The sequence below is a fragment of the Penicillium hordei genome, assembly GCF_028827395.1.
Source record: "Penicillium hordei strain IBT 12815 chromosome Unknown utg000001l_segment0_segment0, whole genome shotgun sequence".
In the NCBI taxonomy this organism is placed as follows: Eukaryota; Fungi; Ascomycota; class Eurotiomycetes; order Eurotiales; family Aspergillaceae; genus Penicillium; species Penicillium hordei.
The window spans coordinates 3275772-3296872 of record NW_026623142.1 but is presented as its reverse complement, the minus strand read 5'-3'; the positions used below and the strand labels follow the sequence as shown (position 1 = coordinate 3296872).

General features: G+C 47.9%; 7 protein-coding genes across 7 annotated transcripts; 4 read left to right on the top strand and 3 right to left on the bottom strand.

Moving 5' to 3' along the window:
- Nucleotides 1-405: 405 nt before the first annotated feature.
- Nucleotides 406-2888, bottom strand: N7537_001251 (ChAPs family protein; the record flags this gene model as incomplete). The annotated part of the gene is made up of 7 exons (XM_056892309.1): nt 406-573; nt 631-1005; nt 1065-2008; nt 2062-2342; nt 2396-2520; nt 2602-2731; nt 2866-2888. 7 exons carry the CDS (start codon nt 2886-2888, stop codon nt 406-408), a joined length of 2046 nt encoding a protein of 681 aa, XP_056757304.1.
- Nucleotides 2889-3262: 374 nt separating this feature from the next.
- On the top strand, nt 3263-9364 carry hir3 (putative transcriptional corepressor of histone genes (Hir3); the record flags this gene model as incomplete). The annotated part of the gene is made up of 4 exons (XM_056892308.1): nt 3263-7515; nt 7585-7807; nt 7859-8014; nt 8069-9364. The coding sequence occupies 4 exons, from the start codon at nt 3263-3265 to the stop codon at nt 9362-9364; spliced, it is 5928 nt and encodes a 1975-aa protein (XP_056757303.1).
- Nucleotides 9365-9769: 405 nt separating this feature from the next.
- On the bottom strand, nt 9770-12476 carry N7537_001249 (uncharacterized protein; the record flags this gene model as incomplete). The annotated part of the gene is made up of 6 exons (XM_056892307.1): nt 9770-10089; nt 10148-10208; nt 10260-10784; nt 10841-10968; nt 11016-12066; nt 12126-12476. The coding sequence occupies 6 exons, from the start codon at nt 12474-12476 to the stop codon at nt 9770-9772; spliced, it is 2436 nt and encodes an 811-aa protein (XP_056757302.1).
- Nucleotides 12477-13509: 1033 nt separating this feature from the next.
- N7537_001248 (putative RTA1 domain protein) lies at nt 13510-14690 on the top strand (the record flags this gene model as incomplete). Its single annotated transcript, XM_056892306.1, has 4 exons — nt 13510-13534; nt 13588-13687; nt 13738-13887; nt 13949-14690. 4 exons carry the CDS (start codon nt 13510-13512, stop codon nt 14688-14690), a joined length of 1017 nt encoding a protein of 338 aa, XP_056757301.1.
- A 171-nt stretch (nt 14691-14861) lies between these two features.
- On the bottom strand, nt 14862-16613 carry N7537_001247 (uncharacterized protein; the record flags this gene model as incomplete). Its single annotated transcript, XM_056892305.1, has 5 exons — nt 14862-15765; nt 15815-16144; nt 16193-16266; nt 16330-16351; nt 16408-16613. The coding sequence occupies 5 exons, from the start codon at nt 16611-16613 to the stop codon at nt 14862-14864; spliced, it is 1536 nt and encodes a 511-aa protein (XP_056757300.1).
- A 1548-nt stretch (nt 16614-18161) lies between these two features.
- On the top strand, nt 18162-18971 carry sec11 (signal peptidase complex catalytic subunit SEC11; the record flags this gene model as incomplete). Its single annotated transcript, XM_056892304.1, has 5 exons — nt 18162-18315; nt 18371-18560; nt 18625-18661; nt 18714-18756; nt 18814-18971. The coding sequence occupies 5 exons, from the start codon at nt 18162-18164 to the stop codon at nt 18969-18971; spliced, it is 582 nt and encodes a 193-aa protein (XP_056757299.1).
- Nucleotides 18972-19365: 394 nt separating this feature from the next.
- Nucleotides 19366-20032, top strand: N7537_001245 (putative ubiquitin conjugating enzyme (UbcB); the record flags this gene model as incomplete). Its single annotated transcript, XM_056892303.1, has 3 exons — nt 19366-19392; nt 19461-19577; nt 19718-20032. The coding sequence occupies 3 exons, from the start codon at nt 19366-19368 to the stop codon at nt 20030-20032; spliced, it is 459 nt and encodes a 152-aa protein (XP_056757298.1).
- Nucleotides 20033-21101: the final 1069 nt, after the last annotated feature.

Below are 21101 nucleotides of genomic sequence, written 5' to 3'. Positions count from 1 at the left end.
AAGTAGCCAATCCTCGGTGTATTCTGGGAACTTGGCGATGACGTGCATAGAAATCGCCGTTGAAGCGCATCTACTGGCTGAATCCTATGTTCCTCTCCACTCCAGTGGGTTCCCAATGCGCCCAAATGGATACAAACCCCAAATTACTACCCCGTCGTTCGTATGAGATCCACCTATTTGAATGAGGCACATGACCAGATACGGAACATAGAAATGAAAATATATACCATCTAAGAAAACTACCTAATAATTGGACCAAGAGGAAGTGAAAATAAAAATAAAAGAGGTGTCATGAATCAAGGATGGTCATTAGCCCTGCATGCGCCCCGCTTTCTATCTTGATATCCAGGGGAAGACATAAAACTGTCTTCCAACTCAATTTGTGTCTGGTCGTCGCCAACATATTTAAGTGTCGCTACCACTGCTGCGGAAGGTGGCACATAGTTGACAGTACTGGTGTGTGAGATCGAGGACGGCTTGAGGCAAGTTGGTCGCTTGGACAATGCTGCGGACCTTAACAGCACCCTCGTCCTCAATGAGCTTGCGAACCAGGAACAAAAGCTCGGGGGAGAACTGACGGTTTGTTAGTTACAGTGGTCAAAGCGATATTATCCAGGGAAAGGAGCATACCTCGGAGTACCAACGATATTGCCAGGCGATGAGGCGGATCAATGCGCCAAGCATGCCTCTGGTGTCATTTCGTTGTTCGTACAATTTCAACACCCCACGCATAGCCTTGGGCGAGAACCGAGTGGCTAGACAGCTCTGGTATGCCTCAATGCTTTCGTCGAAATGGTGCAGTCTCTGCGCAAGCTCACCAAGAATTTCCCACTCGGTAGCAGACTTCTTGTATTCCATGGCTTGTTGACGAAACTGGGCCATTTCGGTCCGCCAAATGGTGTAGATACGCAGATCCTCGTAAAGTACCATAAACAAGTTATCTAGCCACCTTTCACACAGTCGCTTGTTTCGGAATTGCGTATATGCGGCGTGAGATGGGTCGGGCTGTGACATGAACAGTTAGCATATGTAAAAAATACATCCTCGATGGGTGTGTAACATACATCTTCCTTGCCAGACTTGACAATTTCTGATGCCACTGTTTGCTCCGGTCGCTCGAGGGGGCTTTCAGGGTGGCTGTCTCCCGTATGTCCATTGGTAGTCTCTTCCGAAGACAGCTCGGTCGCGTCAGCGCCAGCCACAGAGCCAGATTCTTCTTCGTTGCCGGGGCTATTGCCATTGGTCTCCGCCTTCGATGATGTCGCGGGCTTAGGAACGTGCTGCCGCTCAACGCGGTACTCTTCTTCCATCACGAAAACCTGGCTACGAGCCTTGAGTAGCTGGTCCCATCCAATGGCGGCGGCGATTTTGGTCAGAAGATTGTAGGCCTTTAAGAAAGTACCTTGGTAACTAGCAGCATGGATTTTTCGAAGCGAAGGGTGGACATAGTCGTGAGGGTCTCCCTGCTTTGGCTGGCCTTCGTCGATTTCATCGAGAATACTTTCAGCAAGAATTGGGAGCATGATGCGTGACGGTTGTGGCATGCGAGGGGTATCTTTGTCTTGATAGGTGAACATGGGGCAAGAGTTGAGAGTCAGAAGCGCCAAGTCCCAGCGTTCCATACTGACATATACCTCTGCCAGGCGAGCCCATGTACTGAATTCGCTCGGGGCTGCAGTAACTGCACGCTTAGCGCACTCAAGTGCCATCTCACTTTCACCTTTGCTTTGACAGAAACTAGCCTGGCAATCAAGTAGAGCATAGTCCATCGGAACATCTTGTAAAGCGTCGTACATGAGGCGAACCGCTTGTACCTCCTCATCTGCCATAATTTGTACACGAGCTAGGAGGGACGAAACCTCCACATCCTTTGTGCGGAGCTTCTCAAACAGGTTGATTCCGGAGGTATAACGGCCAGTCGTGTGGATGTATTTGAGGATTCCGGATGTGAGGTGGTTGCTCACAGTGTTAGGGACTTGGGTTTCGGGGTCAGAACTCAGTTGGCGTCCTAAAATATTGTCAGTCAGGGACACAACAGACCAATTGATTTGAGATCCATACCCAAAAAGAAAAGCTTCTCGGCAGCATCCAAGAATTTGTGCTCCATCTCTGTGTTTGTCACGGGGTTGAATCGTCTGACTCCAACAATCCTCTTGACTGAATCTCCACTTCCATCGTCCGCATAAAGATAAGCCCTCAGAACGGCGCAAAGGAAGGTCTCAAGCCAAAGAGCCTCGGTGGCAACCCGCTTGTCACCCCGCTCATCAATGCAGTAGCTCTCCAAACTTCCGGGAATTTTAACTTCGACGCGCATATCGAGATGGGAGAATGCATTGTAACAACTGTATAGACATCAGCATGAGAAATAAACTCCGTACAATGATTAGATTCTAACCAGTAGATCCCCGACACCACTTTATGTGTCTTGTCGAGGGGAGAGAATGTGAGGGTATTAACATAGGCGGCTAGGCTAGCAGACGAGGAGGCATCGATTCCGGTGACATGATGATAAACTCCGGTCTGTGATAGTTAGAAAATCAATCAATTTTTCACACATGGGAGATCATATCATGGAAGGAAAGTTGGTATCTTATATCTTACCTGGCGAGTCGAATTGGCCTTAGGCTGCTTGACCAAATAGACCAGGTCTGGAGGGCCTAGTTCTCGCAAGCTCTGCAAGGACTCCGTTCGCGCATCGACCGCAACATAGATATCCTCCTCCTCGTGAATCCTAAATAATGCCCTCAATGTCAGTCACAACTCCTGTAATTGTCGTAGTGGCAATCCTTGACAATCTCGAACAATTGGCCATGCATACACAACCCGCAAACCGGGGAACACGTAAACGGGGATAGGAGCACATACTCAGGGACAGCGGGCGCGACCATGGCGCCTGCACAAGCGCGGTGGAATAAAAGATGAGGATATCTTAATTAGTGAATTCTGCGTGAATCGTAAGACGTTTCAGGGGTTGCGCTGAGGGGAAAGTGAAGAGTGATCTAAGAATACTCCAACTGTTAACTAGTACTGCCCCCAGGAAAGGGCTCAAGGCTACAAGGCTACAAGGCCACAAGGCATCCAGGCACACAGGCACCAAACACTTTCCCCGATTAGGTGCAAACGCGTGATAACGTGTCTGTCCGCGATAACCAATTGATTTGCTCATTATTGTTGCCCGCATCTAGGGTCTCGGTTACCCGATGCTGTCGCCTGATTTCTCTTTTCCATCTAATATTTGAGGGACCTACGTGGAGCTCACACCATGTCGAGCTGGGTCGCATTGAATGTTGAGCCCGACGAGGCTGTCGAAGAGGAAGTTGACGACACCAAGGAGCTTCAGATTGAGGAAGCTTTGAAGCTTTATTACAGTGCCTTGAAGCTGCATTCACAAGGGTCGGAGCACTATTCCCAGGCTGCAGAAGCCTATGAAGCCCTTCTCAATTCAGAGATCTTCAAATACCCAGAGTCTATCTCCGATTTCAAAAGGGGTGCATTCGACGATGCGCACGACGAAATTGCTACAGAATCAATCGCCGAGTTCAACGTGAACGACTCTACCTCCAGTCTATTCCAAACACTCTACCTGTCCTATAAAAACCACGGCAAATTTGTCCTCGATTCAGTACAAGACTCCATACGAACAGCGCCACAGACCCCCGAATCCGAACAGGAAACACAAAGGAAGTTGACGGAGGCATCTAGAAAAGCTTTGGGATCTTTCGGGGATGCTTTGGAACGTGACGACTCAGATCTCAACCTCTGGAGGCAAAGCGCAAGACTCAGCAGTTCCTTAAACAGCTACCGCTTGTCTCGGTATTGCTTGGAAAGTGTACTAGCGGACGATGACAACCGCTTGGAACTTCGGCCGGAGCAGCTTGGACTAGAGGAGGTATTTGCGGAGCAGCGCCTGCGAAGCACGCTGCAGTCCCTCTTTGACAAGTTATCTGCCTCGCAAATCCCGGCGCAGAGGCCAAAGAAAGCTTTATTGAAGTACCTCAAACAGCATGAGGATCCGTATCCGAACCTGCCCGCCCTTCCCGTCGATTTACATTACTTAAATCCGTCAAAGGGCCCTCTTGCCCTGCACACTTCCCGTCGAGAAATAAACCCTGCTGACCCAACCTGGGAGTCAGTTGGCAAGGCGCTTCTCCAAGCACTTGACGATGAGGATCATGACTCGCTCGCTGACGTTCCCACTCGGTCTATCGGCATTATATTACCAGCCAGAAGCTCCCAAGCTCCAACTACACCGATCGCAAATGCAGAGGACATGGACATGGCCATAGATACCGACGGGCACTTAAACAAGGATGGTAATGAGGTTGCCGGCGTGATGCTTCAGACAACTGAAAATGATGGCAAGCCTGAGCAAAGTTCACCTCAGCCAACAAAAGAACCTTCTGAGCCAGGGGAGGAACAATCGTCCATCGATCAAAGTGCTGAAAAGCAATTGATGGAGTCGTTGGAACGTCAATCGACGCAGCCACAAGACAAACCGACCGAACAAGATGGGACTCATGTAGAAGAAGTTGACACGAACTCTGCAGTGGACATTCGCAAAAGATCGTCTGCGTCAGCTGCGAACGAAGAACCGGAGGGCGGCCGCATGAAAAGCAGACGGACCCGAGCCCGGGAGTCAAATGCTGACGCTCTGGCACCGCCTGAAGAAGTTGCATTCGATCAAGACAAGTACTACGAAGACCGTCTTGAAGTTTTTGTCAATGCCGATGATTGGATGTTCAGTACCGTCGACTCTCTCTTCTCGAAATTTGGTATTGATGCTCTTGGTAGCATTGAAGCTCTGAGAGGAAAGTGCACTGGGAATGACTCAATCGATACACCCCAAGATGTGGAGACACGATTGTTTCAGGATTTCCGAGGTCTCATCAAGACATGGGATGACGAAAAGTCTCGATTGATGCAGCAGAAAGACGATTTATCTCCGCTGAAGGACATCCGTGGTACGAGCAAGTCAGGATTGGCTGTTTTCCTTGAGCACTCAAGAAAAGGTGCCCGGAAGCCAGTTGTTGAAGAAGAGCTTCCTTCTGGGGAACAACTTTATAATTTTTCCAATGCCATCAACTCTGACTGGCTACATCCCCATGAAACTTCGTTCGAATGGCTAAAATGTCTTCTCATGCCGGATTTCGGCCAAGAGTCTTCAAACTGGTCGACAGGAAAGTCAACTTACGCCAACTTTCTGTGGCCAAAGGACCTGAAGAAGACAGTGGTAGAACTTTTGGTTCGGGAAGATGAATTTACCTACCAGGTGTGCAGCGAACTGATCGCCGATCTTGAAGCCCGAATTCTTAGCTCAAGCAATGGAGCTCCATTTGAATATAAGCCCAAAGACTTCTTCGAACTTGAGATGATACAAACTATCTACGAACTTCATTTGGATGTCTTTGCTTCGGTTGAGAGTCTTGGCAGTGAAACAGACCAGGGGACAAGACTCGCACAGCGTGATCGGCTGGCTCGCTGGGGTATGCTATCCCGGTCATCCATAGATCATTTCGTCAACCACAGTCCATCCGGCGAATCCCAATCAAACCTCACTCTGCGCCATTTGTGGGCGTCGGCATTCCATATCAGTCTTGCCGGGGACGCACAGCGAGAACATATCCTGCTCTGTCTTCAAGATCTGAAGCAAATACTTCAAACCCTTGACAACCCAAGTGTCAATCTCATAAACAATGCTACTATGTCAGAATTGTCCGCTGCCGTAATAGACCAGGAGGTCTTGAAGCTCAAGTGCATGGACTTTTTCGCCAAGGTATTCAACTCAGACGCTGAGGATCCCGTGACTCTCATCGAAGCAATAGAGCCAATTCTTGAACCCTCGTCGATTGAGTATGCTGAAATGCCAACGGAGAATGACATGAACCACCCTACCTCACATCTCGGTGAAATGGCTGCCTTCCTCGATAGAGGAGATGCTACCTTGCGACTATTCCTTTGGCGCCGACTCCAGGAGGCGTACCAAGCTATCGACTATCCACCTAAAGTTGTCTCTTGCTATTTGCGAAGCATTGAAGTGGTAATGGCAGAACTTGAGGCAGCGAAACACAGCGAAGAAACAAGCCAGCATCGTCAAGTAGCTCTGTTGGGCTGGCTCAAAACCCTCGATGGCATTGTGGCCAAAGCTATACTACTTATTCTTGAAGAGTCGGAACAAGCATTCGACTGTTTCGACATGGACCATTTACAGACCTCAATGTCTGCTATAGCCCGCCTCGTGAGGCTTTTGCACAGCTTTATCCTTTACGAGGACTCAGTGCGAGTAGGCCAGATTTCTGGTCGCGACTTCCGAGGCTCGTTGGCGAAATCGCTAGAAAACATGAAAGAAAGAATGCGAGAGCTATATGTTCGCTGCTGGATCTTACAATACACCCTCTTCATGGAAGCGATTGCCCAGAACAAGGAGCTTTTCGATGATCCGCTTGAAGACCGTATTCATTTCCTTCGTTCTGTCCATAATGCATTGGGCGTTCGATTGATGTGCAGGTATTCGCAAAAGAGATTCTTGAAGCTTCTGAAAGCGGAGTTCTTCGGCCTCGAAACCAAGGGCGATTATGAATTCGATGTGTGTCAACTACTTCTCGATCTCCACGGTATCAGATTTTCTGCATTCGATGGGACTGTGGATCATGGATGTCCTCCCGAGAAGTTAGATCGCCCTACAGCAATCATGATGATCGACTTTGTTCTGCAACAAGCGAACAAGATGAACATGAAGGACTTATCCAAGTCCGAATTGAAGACTACGATTGAGAAGATGCAGCAAGCGATTGGCCCCGCTAAGGCTTCTTCACAGACACCTCAGTTAACTTTCAATCGTCGCCTTGTGAATGCATATCTCAAAGCCCCACTCAACCCATCCAATTTACTCCGAGCTGTTCAGGGCATTACAGAGCTTTCGACAACCATAGTTCCGACTGAGAATGCGAAGATCGCTTCGAAGGGGTGGTTCTTCCTTCTCGGCCATGCCGCACTCACCAAGTTTCGTTCTCAGAAGCGCCTCAGCCCTGGTTCAACAAGCGAGCTTGATGACGCCATCGGGTTCTTTAGACAAGATTTGGATCATGGAACAGGGAGATGGGAAACCTGGTATAGGCTCGCCCAAACATATGACTCAAAGCTTGATGAAGACATTACATGGACAGCTGATAAGATCAATAACAACCGCTCGGAGCTGGCCGCACTGCAGCGAAATGCTATTCATTGCTATGCCATGGCTGTTTCAACGGCAATGAGGACTGCAGAGCCAACGGCAGAGACCAGAGATGTGATGTCAGATCTTTATTCAGACTTTGGTATCCGCCTGTACTCATCCTCTCGCGAGCCGCTATCCATGGGAGCTTTCAGTGTTGCAGACTTCCCTCGTCATTTCAGCAGCGAGGAGAGCCAGCAAATGTATAAGGGAACGCCTTTTAAGGAGATGACCGCTTATTCGACATGGAATTTTGCTAGCAACCTTCTTAAACGGGCAGCTGTCGACAAGTCTAAGCGATGGATGTAAGTGATTCCAATGTGACTTGACTTAATTTGGACATTTGAAGGAGTACTAACAAATTATATTAATAGGACTCACTACACGCTTGGGAAGTGTCTTTGGAAAATGTTTACCAGTGATGATTCTTTGAGAACTACTTCCAAAAAAGTCGAAATGCAAGAGGTGATAAATGCTGTTCTCGATGCTATTGCTGCACTTCCGCAGCGAAGAGACTCACGCTCTGATCCGATCTTTGAGCCACATTTCAAACTCTTCTCTTTTGTACACAAGCTTGTTCTTCGAGGAAACATAACGGTAAGTTTTATCACTCCTGATACGAAGAGCTCATTCTGATAACAACATCAGCCCGCGGAAGGAAGCAAGACCCTCCTTGCAACCCCATGGGCCCGTAAGATCGAGCCTCCCGAGAATATGGAGGGATGGAACCCATACATACTTGAAGTCCTTCGGAAGTACAAGAGCGCTGATAAGTCCAACTGGCATCATCGCATGGGTGTAAAGGTATATGACCCGCAGCTTGATTTTATTTTTATTCGTATTGCTTACAACCCCTAGGCTGCGCATGTCATTTACGATGACCAGCAAAACGCAACCGCTGCGATTGCTGCCAGGCAGGAACTTTCCCAAATATTCACCAAGACACTTACGATCCAAGTCTGGCGGCCAGAATTTGAACGTCCCGGTCGACATTTCGTTTACACGACCCGCTACGTGTACTTCTTTGTTGGCCTGCTTGACCAACTTGACGATCGCGCAAGCTTAGATCAACTTTTGCGCCGTGTGAGAAAGAAGCAAGGCGATTTCTTCAACCACACCAAGTTGTGGGAAGATATTTGCCTAACTTATGCAAAGATGATCCGCCGTGCAGCCAAGATCAGCGAGGGTCATGAAGAAAGCATATTCAAACCAATCGGGTGGGAAGAGTTCTCTACCAAGACAGCTCGCTTGGAAAGCCTACACCACCTGGGACCAGAGAGCCAAGCCATCTTAGAACTACTTCGAGACGCCCTGGAGGTGAAGAAGCTGAACAACAACCTGATGAAAATCACCATGTTTGAAGACCTGATCGCGGACCTCTACGCCCGACTGTACGAGATCAACACACCCCACCTAGTCGAACAGGCAACCGAGGAAAATAAAGAAAAAATGAAAGTCGACCACCTTCTCATGGTTGGCGAGGTTCCCCCCGAGGCCTCAACCCCTCCAGCAGCTGTCCCAGCATCTGATACCCCAGCACCCCGCGGCCGGACAAAGGGCATCGCCCGCCGCGACATCCAGAAACGCGCCGACACAATCGTGAACACGAAGCTGGCTCCTCGGGCCGTGGCGAGTAAAATAACCGCCGCGGGCGAGACAGAGCCACCTGCGACTCCGCAGGGCGTTGGGTCGACTATTGCGGGGCCAAGTTCTGCGCCTCGTGGTTCAACCAAACAGGTTTCCGCCACTGGTGATGGCTCGGTTGAGCAAAGAGATGAGCATGACACTGCTGACGAGACTGAGCTGAGCGAGAACGAGGACACAAAGCTAGGTGACGAGGGGACCTCAGCGCTTTTCCCTCATGTTACTGATGCAGAGGAAGGGGGGACTGGTGATGAAGGTGCGGATGATGGTGAGGATGATGAGGGCGGTCATGAGAATGAAGGCGAAGAAGGGGAGGGTGATGGTGATGGTGATCATGGTGTGACTGAGGGCGAGGGAGACGACGATGAGGAAATGCATGATGAGGAAACAAAGTTGGAGGAAGAAGACAAAGAGGAGAAAGATGTGCCCACTGCCGACCAGTCTCCCAATGATACTGAGACTGAGAATGTCGCTGATAAGCGAGATGCCATGGAAATTACGCCCTCTTGAGTCCTGAGAAATCTGCTATACATCCAAGGACGGGGCTTGCTTGCTTGCTTTTTTCTTTTTTTCAGTTTACGGAGCACATGGGGTGTTCTTCCAAAACGGGATCTTTTTAAACTACAGGATGGCGTTAAGGAACAGGTGGCTTGAATGGCTTACGAGCTAGCATGTACAATACGTATTCGCAAAATCCAATTCTGGCATTGTCAATTGGGAAATGAAATATCAACAATTATCAAACAAAGTATTGATTGCCCCCAAACGCCTTATAGCCAAGGGATATCATTCCATATTAACTCAAAAAAAAAAAAAGATAAACCCAAGTATTAAAAGCTTTAGTATCTCAAGCAGCGTAAGAAGAGTAAGTCGTAACAGTCATGATGGAGTGAGTAGTGGAGGAAACAGAACCGCTTAGATCTGGTCCTCTGGGGCGAGGTCCCATTTCCGGGTTCCCATCTTCCTCGTCTTCTTGATAGGCGAGGCTCCTGGCGATGGAGGAGCAAACATGGTATCTGCGAGCTTCAATTGATCCATGCGTTGCAACGCGTTCTCAATATCGCTCTCGCGGCCAAGAAGATTAGACCGCGCGGGCGTGGCATTCTTTGTTCTATGCTTTCTCGTCGGCGATTGGTTGTGCATCTCACGCTCAAGAGCGGCAAGTTTGCGGCGGAGCTGGTCATTTTCTTGCTCGAGCTCCTCCACTCGTTCGTTTGACCCCGAGTCTTCAAAGACTAGAGATAAAGGTCAGTTCAAGAGTTCCTATATTTCGCTCCTCATGGGCCAACTTACTTTGGAATCCACGGGATACAAGCTCAACCTTCTTGTCAATGTGCTCATCATTGCGACCGAGCTGGAAACTATTAGCGTGTGACAAATTTTGAGCTGGGCTGGGATTACAAACCTGCTCATCCCATGCCCTCTGCCAGCGTCGCCTTTCTTCTTCCGTTTTCTCGTCCATCTCTGCCCAGCATTCTTCTCGCACATCCTGCTCGATCATGAGACATCTTTCTTCAGCAGCTCTCAGTCTCATTTCAACATCGGCCCGTGCAATCTCTTCTTCGGCTAGCTTGAGAGCAAGGCCGTGACAATCGCGCGTGAGGCGTTTAATCTCAGCAGTAGCTCTTTCGAGCTCTTCGGTTGAATCAAAATTTGGCGAAGTGCAGCCACTAACTGAGCGGTGACTACCAGAAGCGACAGACAAAATAGATTCGCAGACCGAGGGAACTCTAGGAACGGTGACCTCACGAGCTAATGCAGAGTAACGCAAAATTTGGGAGGTGGCGTTGAAATCACCCAGAGGGTCAGCGGTGACAATCATGATACCCTTTTGGGGATATTGGCCTCTGGACATCTGATGAGACGTTGGGAATGAATTTGAAAATAGAAGCTCGGTCAATTTGCACTGCCGGTAAGGAACGAGAGTAGTCTTTGTAAATTAGCAGCCGCCAAAAGAAGCACATCGGCGATGAGTAGAACACATACCTTCATTCCATCCTGTATGTTGCTTTGCATCTGCAGGCATTGGCCGAGGTACATCAAGCTTTCGTTGATTTTACCAGCCTCAGCGAGTGTGGCACCAGCTGTCTTTGCCGTCCTCGCGCGCTCGGAGCCTAGCTAATTAGTAGCTGCCTTAACAGTAAGAATGTAACTTACTTACCAGCAAGATCCACAACAGTGAGGGCGTTTCCGGCCCAGTTGTATTCACCGGTTCGCTTTGAGTATGTCCGCTTCTTGACTTCCAGGGAAAAGAAGCCATGACTTCGAGAGCTAACGCTATTCATTCCAGTACCAGTTACCTTGCGTTCGGTTAAGCCAACATCCAAAATGGCCAATGCTTCCTCATAGCTACTACAAGCAATTTTGCGTAGCCCGGCAACCAGTTTTCGATCTGGTGAGCCCTCGGTAGGCTTGAAGAGCAAGGGACGTCGTCGATCTTTTTGATTATTGCCACGGGACATTGTGCCTTGACCCGAGACGATAGAGGGAGATAGAAGATCGAAAATCCGGTCATTGTATACCTCATACATTGACACCAGAACGACATAGTCGGCATTTGAATCCATGTCCACAGTAAGGTGGCTCATATCGGGCAGCCTAGGAAGGGCGCATGGTCGTTCACGTATGTGACGGCGGGGGAAGTTCAAGGCAGGGGTTGGTTCCTTAAAGACGTAAAGTCGAGATTTAGCTGATTTGGGCTCAAATAGATTGGAGTGGCTGAAGGGGATGGGATTGGAATATCCAGGGGTGATCCATCCAGAGGGCTCAGTCGAGACATGGTCAAAGCCAGCTCGAGCTGCGTCATTGGGACCGGGCACAGAAGACAAATCCACCTTACAGGGGCTTCCAGGTTTAGATCTCAGCCTTGGGAGAAGCGATCCAGGGGTGCGCTCTCGCGGGGTTGGGGATCCATGGGGGGAGTTCAAGGTAAAGGGGCTTCGTACCATTAAAGGAGTATTGGCACGAGATGGGCTCATGGGTGTTTGCGCTCTCGACGTACGTCCAGTTGGCTCGCCATATACGGCTTCCAAAAATGTCTGTGCGGAGAACAATTGGGCTTCAGAAGCGTCTGCGGCAGCCAGCGAGGTAAGCATTACGGGGGTAATGCTACCATCCTCGGTCTTGATTGTGGGCTCTAGGGAGCGGAAGATAACGTCAAGTGCCATTTGGGTCATTCCTCGTTCAGTCTTGGATCCTAGAATGGTGTGGCTCTGCATATGACCAACCTATTAGCTTGGTTATCGTGGTACTACAGTATTCGGGACCAGACCTTTCCGCTACCTGTGACTCCCAGGGTAGCGACTAGTCCATCTCGGTTCTCTTTCAGCACTCCGCGTATGATGGGCTCCATTCCAGTGTCATGAAAGACATCTAGTTGCGAGGCAACCTCCTCGAAGACCTTTGTGAAACCAAACCTCTCGATAGCGCGCTTTCTTGTATCATTTGGTGGTTGAAGAGTAACATGTGTTGATCCCGGCGGGACGATCTCTGTTTCCTCCTGCGAAGCCTCTGGCGGCTCAACATTCAAAAAACGGTCCGATTCATTGGGCTTTGTGGCCATCGGGGGCCGTAACCGGAGATAAACTTGAAACAGCGATGTTTGGGGCTGTTTGGGCGGCATTTTGGATATCTAGACAACACGATAGCCGGCGACGTTGAACCTTTTGAAGTTGTGGGGGGAATACGGTGAGTCGTCAAACTTGGAAAGTCCAGAACATCCACAGATCAACATTGCGCTTACCGCTTTGGGCTATCGGTTGCCTTGACAACAATCACATCACGTGCAAGTATATAACTAGATAGTGGTGTATAGGAAAAGAGTGAATGAGTATGCACCTGTAGGTTAATGTTTACTATACCATCCTATAGGGCTAGAACCAATTATACCTATATATGGTTGATGCTGATTACTCAGTACGAACGTATACTATCACACTACATCGAAGACACGATATTTTCTCCAAGCGGATTCTATGGGGATCAGGTATCTGTTCCTCGATCTTTCCCGCCGGCTATACCCTCGTATTAGAAGAAAGGAAAAGAAAGGGGTTGCACATCATTTGCCACGAGCTTTTCACACCTGGTCCAAAACTTGTTGTATGTGTGTGTGTGTGTGTGTGTAGGGATGGCCTATACACTTAAAGCAACCTTGGAAGCGAAAACGAGTTACTCAGATTGGATTAGCGTGATAAGAAGGTTGGCGAATCAAAAGTCAAGGATCTGTGGCAGTGAGATTCCTGAGGTCGTATTAGGAGCGGGTCAGCAGAGGGCGAAGGCAAATACGAGGTCAGTTTAGACCTTAGCGTCGATCCACTATCACTATTATTTGTGGATCTAAGCAAATCGAAGAACCATGCAGCCGAAATAGGGAGACCGTGAGGCGTTGGAAGTTAGAGGAAAATACGAAATTACCGAAAGTGAACACTACCTATGTCATAAGGGACTGGGGCGTCAAACTAGTTCCTCACGAAAACGAAAAGCACCGCCCAAATTTTGTATATATATATCTCCCTCTAACGTCCGTTAACCTACTCAATTGATTTAAGCAAAGTACTCATACTATCCAACTTGCCATCACATCAACTACACCGTGTTTTTACATAAGCTCGATTCCTCGCACTAAGAAATTTATACTCGGTGGATCTACAACAACCATGCTCGAGGCAAGGTCATCATATCGTAAGTCGCCTACCAAGTCAATCGTGATTAATAGTTTATCTGACAAAACAAAGAGGAGGGAAGCTTGTGGTTTTATGCACCGAACAAAGGCGCTGCAATTGCTTTTGCGATTCTTTTCGCTATATCTGGCGGCGTCCATGGATATCAATGCTTGTATGTGACCCCTTCCAACTATGAACCCTCATATTAACTAGGTGTCCCAGCAAATATAATTCCTGGAAAGTCACCGGCCTGCTTCCTTGGTCTGCCATTCTGTTCACTGCAGGTTTTATCATGAGAACTATTGGAGCGTTTGGGCAGTGGGAAAATATAGGCATCTATATCGCAAGCACCGTGCTTCTCCTCGTCGGACCGTAAGGAATACTCATCCCATCACGAGATAGACTACTGACAACCAATCTTCAATTATTCTAGACCAGTATATGAGGGTGCCAATTTCTTCATTTTGGGTCGCATACTCTACTACATCCCGTACCACTCCCCCATCCACCCTGGCCGCGTACCTACAACCTTCGTCGCATTGGGTGTGACCATTGAGATCATTACCGCGAACGGAGCGGCCCGAATCGCAAGTGCAGACTCTAATGTCGACTCGCAAAACGCCGGCAAGGCAATGCTGAAGGCGGCGCTTATCATGCAGATCGCTCTAATGATAGGCTTTGTGGGCTTGGCCGGCCGATTCCACTTCAACTGCTCCCGAGGCGGCGTATTGAACCACAAGATCAAGCATGCCCTACTGGTGTTATACTGCAGCTGTACCTTCATAACGATCCGCACCATCTATCGCACTGTGGAATACTTTAGTGCCGCGAGCCTGAATGCCTACACTGACCTCGAGAATATCAGCCCTGTGTTGAAACAAGAATGGTTCTTCTGGTTCTTTGAGGTTGTGTTCATGTACAGCAATACTACTTTGCTGAATGTCTTTCATCCCATGCACTGGCTTCCGCGATCAAACAAGATTTATCTCGCTGAAGATGGTGTCACGGAGATTGAGGGCCCTGGCTACGACGATTCCCGTCATTTGCTCCAGACCATTGCCGATCCATTTGATATCTACGGACTGATTGTTAGCCGAGGCAAGAAAGAGAAGTATTGGAAAGCTAGTTCGACTCGGAGAGAGGACACCACTACTAAAACCACCCAATCCGTATGAGTTCATTTTGTGTGGGTATATCTCTTTCTTTCTTCGATGTTTAGATTATCACTCGGGTTCTTACCTTTTGTTTATCTTGCCCTCGTATAATTTGGATCTCGTATACTTTGTGGAATATGCATTCACTTGAAAATCGCAGATATATATATCAAACAAATCAAAGCACCTAGCTCACCAATCTTCTTTTTCTTTACCCTGCTCCTCCTGGATTTCCCAACTATACCGAGCAAACTTGCTCGCCCGACGAATTCGCTCCCCATAACAGATAAATACAGGCGGTACTATACAAAACGCAGTTGCCACAGCAGCAAGCACAGACATAGCAACATTATTTCCTAGCCGATCAAACATCTGCCTCGTAAACAGTGGAAAGACACCCGATAACAGCCCTCGCATGAATGCAATAGCAGCGGTGGCACTGGCCGAGTAACTCAGATAAGCATCAGAGATATACCCATACAGCACGGTATCCATTTCCGTTAGCGCATACCCCACCAGAACTAGGGAAATTGTGGGCACAATCCACGGAGTTTGGGTCTCGGGTGGAATAGTCCAGGCAAACCACCATAGACCAATCGCTAGGAATGGGCCACCAAGGCCAAGTCCGATGAGCTTGTATTCTGGTTTGATAGGGCGTCCCTGTCTGCGGAAATAGTTGATAATGTAGCTGTCTAGCACGCGAGTCAATGCGCTGAGACAAATTCCCAGGCCGATAGCGATGAACATCAGTGAAGCGTCGGTTTTTGCAAATCCCATTGACTCGTAGATGGGTTGGAGGGCTTCCGTGAAGATGTAGATGAGGGACATGGCGATGGAGATCATCATTGCAACAACGAAAATGATGGGCTCTTGGAAGAAGAGCTGGGCTGGGCGAAAGAGGGCTTCTTTGACAAATGTATTGAAATCAGGGATATAATCGTGGTTGAGTGGCGGTGGAATTGAGTGCATAGTAGTCGTATCGGTGACCCGTTGCACCTCGTAGGCAAGCAACAAGGAAGGTCGAGATTCTCGAATGAAGAAGAGGCCACCTGTAATTGCAGCAACAATGATGGCGAAGATATAGAAGTTCCATCGCCTGGGTAAATGTGAGAAATTTATATAGAACGTAGTTGAGGGTTACATACCAATCAAGACTCGCAATAATATAGCTGCTCATGATGGGTCCAAGGATTAGTCCAATGTTCGAAGCAACTGTCCAACAATACATGGTCCAAATTCGAGCATGCAAGTTGAACATGTCCTCGATGCTGCCGCCGATTATGGTAAAAGGGATCGCGGAAAGAAGCCCGGCAAGGATACGCATGACGATAATAACTGGCATTGAACGCACGAGACCGATGATCATACAGCAAATGGCGCTGAGCCCACTGCTCACAATGTATATATTCTTGCGCCCAAATGTCTCCGACCATGGTGGAAATAAGATAGTGCCTACCACCTGGGCGAGAAGAAATCTGTTCAATGTCAGACATGTAAAGTAGACCAAGACCAGCCGATCATACAATGTGACAAATATAAAAATAGAAAGCGTTTCACTGATATTGTATTCATGTTTGGCTTGAGCAGCAGCAGCCGACTAGAAAGAACTAGAGTATTAGGTCGGCAATATTGTAGGTCATGAATAGCGGTATACACTCACACCTGCTGTGCTGGATGCTGTTCTGCAAATATTGTTAGTCTATTGACCAAAGAACGTTGGGATTTGGTCTGGACACACATGAAAAGATCCAAGAGACAGATAAGGGCAGTATCGTAAGTCTTTCGTAGGCTAGACCAATTTCGAGGATGTCTTGGGTGATCTCGCAACCATCGCACATATTTCCCATCTGGGGTAAGCTCAAGAAAATGGTCATGTAAGAGCTCAATGGGTGAAGTTTCGGGATCCCCTGTCGGTAAGGTCGATTCTGAGGAGATAGATTGCATGTTGGGCAACCGTGGAACAAATCATATAGAAATAATCATAAAAGATGTTTGACTGAGTCACTTTATCCACAATACATCAATATTGGATGAAACTGATCTCTGGAGTGGGCTTCGAGCTTTTATCATCTTCGCAAATGTTCCTGCCCGGACATTTTATGTAAACCTTGCCCCGAGGAATGGGCACCACCCCTTGCGATCTACACAATGGAGTCTTTAGGGCTCAGTCCGATAAATATATATATGTTGGCCACGTTAAATTACCTCAGGAATTTTGCCTATAATCTACCAAATTCCCATCCGCTGATAGCTTGAGTTAGCTGAAGCGTGGTAGATAGTATGTCTAGCTTCATGTTTTGAAATCAAGTCTATAGCGCGAACAATACTACTACATATCTAATTGGCTGTTATATAGGGCGAAGAATGACCACAATTTTAGCCATGAGACATAGTCTAGTGACTTAAGTTCCAGGGATAGCCATTTCAACATTCCTCATGACGATAGCTCCGCGCACCTTAAAGTTGAAATCCTGGGGATAGTTAGAATCAAAGAGTAAAACAAAGACCTGTTTATGATTTCTGGTTATGTAACTGTTGCCTTTCATGAATAACAAGCGAGCTATGACCATGATTCAGAAAAAGGAACAGGCTTTGATCAATGATGTCCAGGGCCGTCCGGGGAGACGGAACATGACCCTCCTTTGTATAGCCCGCGAGAGAGCTTATGATTTGTATGTTTTTGCTTAGATTCTAACATAACAAACGCTATATTTTAGTAAACAAGGAAGTTAAGGCTATAGAGCCTAAGAAACAGGCACATTTTGAATATCATTAGATGTATACACGTGGGTATACACTGAAACGGATATAGCGTACAAGTAGCGTCCACACTAAGCAAGCCAATAGCCATGGAGCTTTCAGTAGGATATTACAACATTTCAGCATAGTACTAACCTTGTAGTTACCAAGCTTTTCAGTGTATCCATCGACCCACAAAGAGCTCTGAAGAGAGCACACTTGTCCCAAACTTGCTCTGATCTGGTCAGCTTAACTTGGTATTGTACCTAAGCACATCTATCTGCAGGGTAGTACATTCTCCCACACGTGCAAAAGTCCCAAATCCAATAAGCTCTTTGTTGCAACCGAAAGGAGTCCAAGGGTGTTCGGACAATTTATCAGATACAGAAGTAGCTCCTATAATATGCTTGATTAGAGGAGGTCTCAATTCCTACACCAGCTAAAATTCGATATATGAACTCCCATGTGGTATTACAATATACAGGGTGGTTGTAGTGGTTATACCTACAAGGCGGAAAGCCAGTGGATCTGCGCCAAGGCGATCTCCGACGAGGCCACCTCTCCGCACCCTCTAGCTCTATCAAAACACAACCTAACCAGCCAAGTTAGCTGAAAATAATAGGTATCGTCTTCATCTACCGTTCCGCGAGATAAAAAAAAAACCGCCCAGAAGTATTCCTGACCAAGAACAGTCACTATTAGCGCGACCTACCCTAACCCTGCCGTCTATCCGTTGATCGCGAACCGCCCACCATGCTATCCTCCCTCTCCTCCAGCATCACAAATTCTCGGCAATCAATTGCACAAGTCCTGAACTTTGCGCTGGTTCTTTCCACGGCTTTTATGCTGTGGAAAGGCCTCTCGGTCGTATCCGCATCAAGCTCTCCAATAGTTGTGGTCCTATCCGGTAAACAAAGCTATTTCACGGCGGTCTGAACACAGCTCACATTCCCTCTCCACAGGATCAATGGAGCCCGCATTTCAGCGTGGTGACCTGCTCTTTCTCTGGAACCGAGACACGAGGGCGGAGATCGGAGAAGTTCTCGTTTATAATGTGCGAGGAAAGTCTATCCCGATTGTCCACAGGGTTGTTCGTACCTTCCCTGAGGTAGAAGGACGTGTGAGCGCAAAGAAGGTGAAAGAAATTACAGTGTATGTCCTCGCCTATTGTCTGGCAATTTTGCTTGTGACTGCCTTTGTGCTAACGAAGTTCTAGGGACACAACGCCTAACACGCATATGCTCCTCACCAAGGTAGGTGGCCTAACAATTTGACCGGCCTAGGAAATTGCTAACGGCTCGTTAGGGTGACAACAATTCTGCGGACGATACCGAGCTGTACGCTCAAGGTAAGCGATACGAAAAAAGTTGAAGCGGGACCACTTGAAGGTTACTGACAAGCTTAGACCAGGATTATCTCGACCGGGCGGAGGATATTGTTGGCAGTGTTCGTGGCTACATCCCCATGGTTGGATACGTTACTATCATGCTCAGCGAGCACCCCTGGCTCAAAACAGTGATGCTTGGACTGATGGGACTGATGGTGATGATTCAAAGAGAGTAATTGGCTCAAATATACATTGGGTAATGGTAGAAAAGGAACCACATGAATTAAATATTACAGCAGGGAGCATCAATGGATACATATATGTACTGAAGTATCAATTATAGTGTTCATTGTCATGATGTACATCAATAGAGCGGCGGGACATATCAAACTTCTCCACTGACGTCTTTTGCCGGCGCACCCCACTCGGAGCTTCTAGCTTCGCCGAAACAACCCCTTTATTCTCCTAGCATTTTTTTCGCACCTAACGTCTTTTTCATATCGCTCAATAAATCTCTATTTATTCGTTGCTTCGACCCCTTCAAGCGCATCTTCCACTCGCGCGTCTCCCTGCATCCTGCTTCTCCCCGCTCTTCTTATCGCCCCGCCAAATCCACAACTGACCACCACAATGGGCAGCATCAAGCGTATATCCAAGGTAAGTGCCTATATTTTCACATGACCATACTTATCTTGCAGGGTACTGACCATCTATTCCAACTATAGGAGCTGACTGAGCTCACCGAATCCCCTCCAGAAGGGATCACGGTTGAACTGGCCGATGAGTCGAACGTGTACGAGTGGAAGATCACCATGGAGGGGCCTGAAGGCTCACCATATCACGTATGTCAAAACATAATACATATAACACCCCGTTATCCTTCTCATCTCCCATCAAGGTCCCCAACAGGGGTCCCCACCCTCGAACCTCCACAGTTCAAGTCCAACAAACAGCGTTTCTAACCCCCTGGCAAACAATTTAGAATGGCAAGTTCCTAGTTAAGCTCTCCCTACCCACGGAATACCCCTTCAAGCCACCGACAGTCTCCTTCGCAACGAAAATCTACCACCCGAATGTAACAAACGACGAAAAAGGAAGCATGTGCCTAGGGATGCTCCGAGCCGACGAATGGAAACCCAGTTCGAAGATCGCTGCAGTCCTTCAGTTCGCCCGCCAGCTACTATCCGAGCCTATGCCCGACGACGCCGTTGAGGGACGGATCGCAGAGCAGTACAGAAACGACCGGGTACGCTACGAGGAGGTTGCGCGGGAGTGGACTCGCAAGCACGCTTGTTGATAGCGCTGCTGTGCTCTGATTCGAGAATCGGCTGCTCTGTCAAAAAAATATCTCTGTTTTTATGCATGCTGACGTCCCGCATTTGGGCGCCTACGTGTATGGAATCTTGGATCATAGATTGAGTTGTCGTTATCTGAGAGTCGCCCCGCTTACGACTGAAATGCTGTCATGTTACTCTTGTAGATTCATCAATGCGAGATTTGATCATCGCTGCTGTGGTTTATATCCTTCCTAGCGGAACCTGTATTACTTCCGTATAACATCAACTGAGAGTTTTATCCATTTCCCCTTTGTATGTCTGCTCTGTTTGAAGAAGGCAGTAGTCCCTGTAGGTGTTAATCTTACCTAGTGAATTATCATCTCGGTCCAACCAGCCCATCCATGCACGAGGATCTCGGCAGGATTGTATGTCAGTTAACCTCACTACAGCAGAAACATGGCTATCAACCATCGATCTACCAGTCAATTTCCTTGCCATTGCTATATTGCACTTCTACCATAGATAACTTGTACATGATCCTGATCCGCTCCCAACCCATTCCTAGGTGAGTTGGCGAGTCAAATGAATCTCTATAGTCATTACAAAAATCGCTGCAATGTGATGGTGAAAGCCTAATTTTGAGAATCAATTTGTATTCGTATGAATTTTCAAGCCTTCCATTAGCGGTGCAAGCATTCGAGAATCGCAACAGGAATCAATGAGATATGGACAAGAAAGCACCCATCGCCTCCCCCAGAAACATTGGAGTCAAACCACGAACCCCCGAGGTCTCTAACAGAACAAGCCAGTCAGCAACAATCCACGGAACAAATGAACTAATTCTCAGCATATCCAACGTCATACCAGTGTTTCAGCACCCAAAGATAATATCGCTGCTGCCAAGGCAAGCATTCTCTAACCCAACCGCCAATCCCTAAAGCTCAAGATCATTCAGAGCCGAGCGATGAGCTCTCACGAAGACGTATTCCATATCTTCCGGAAGCCGTCTAAGACGCGCTAGAATACTCCGCTTCAAATATTCCTCTTTTTCCCTAGCTTGTGCCCAAGACTCGAGATGGAGACTGAGCA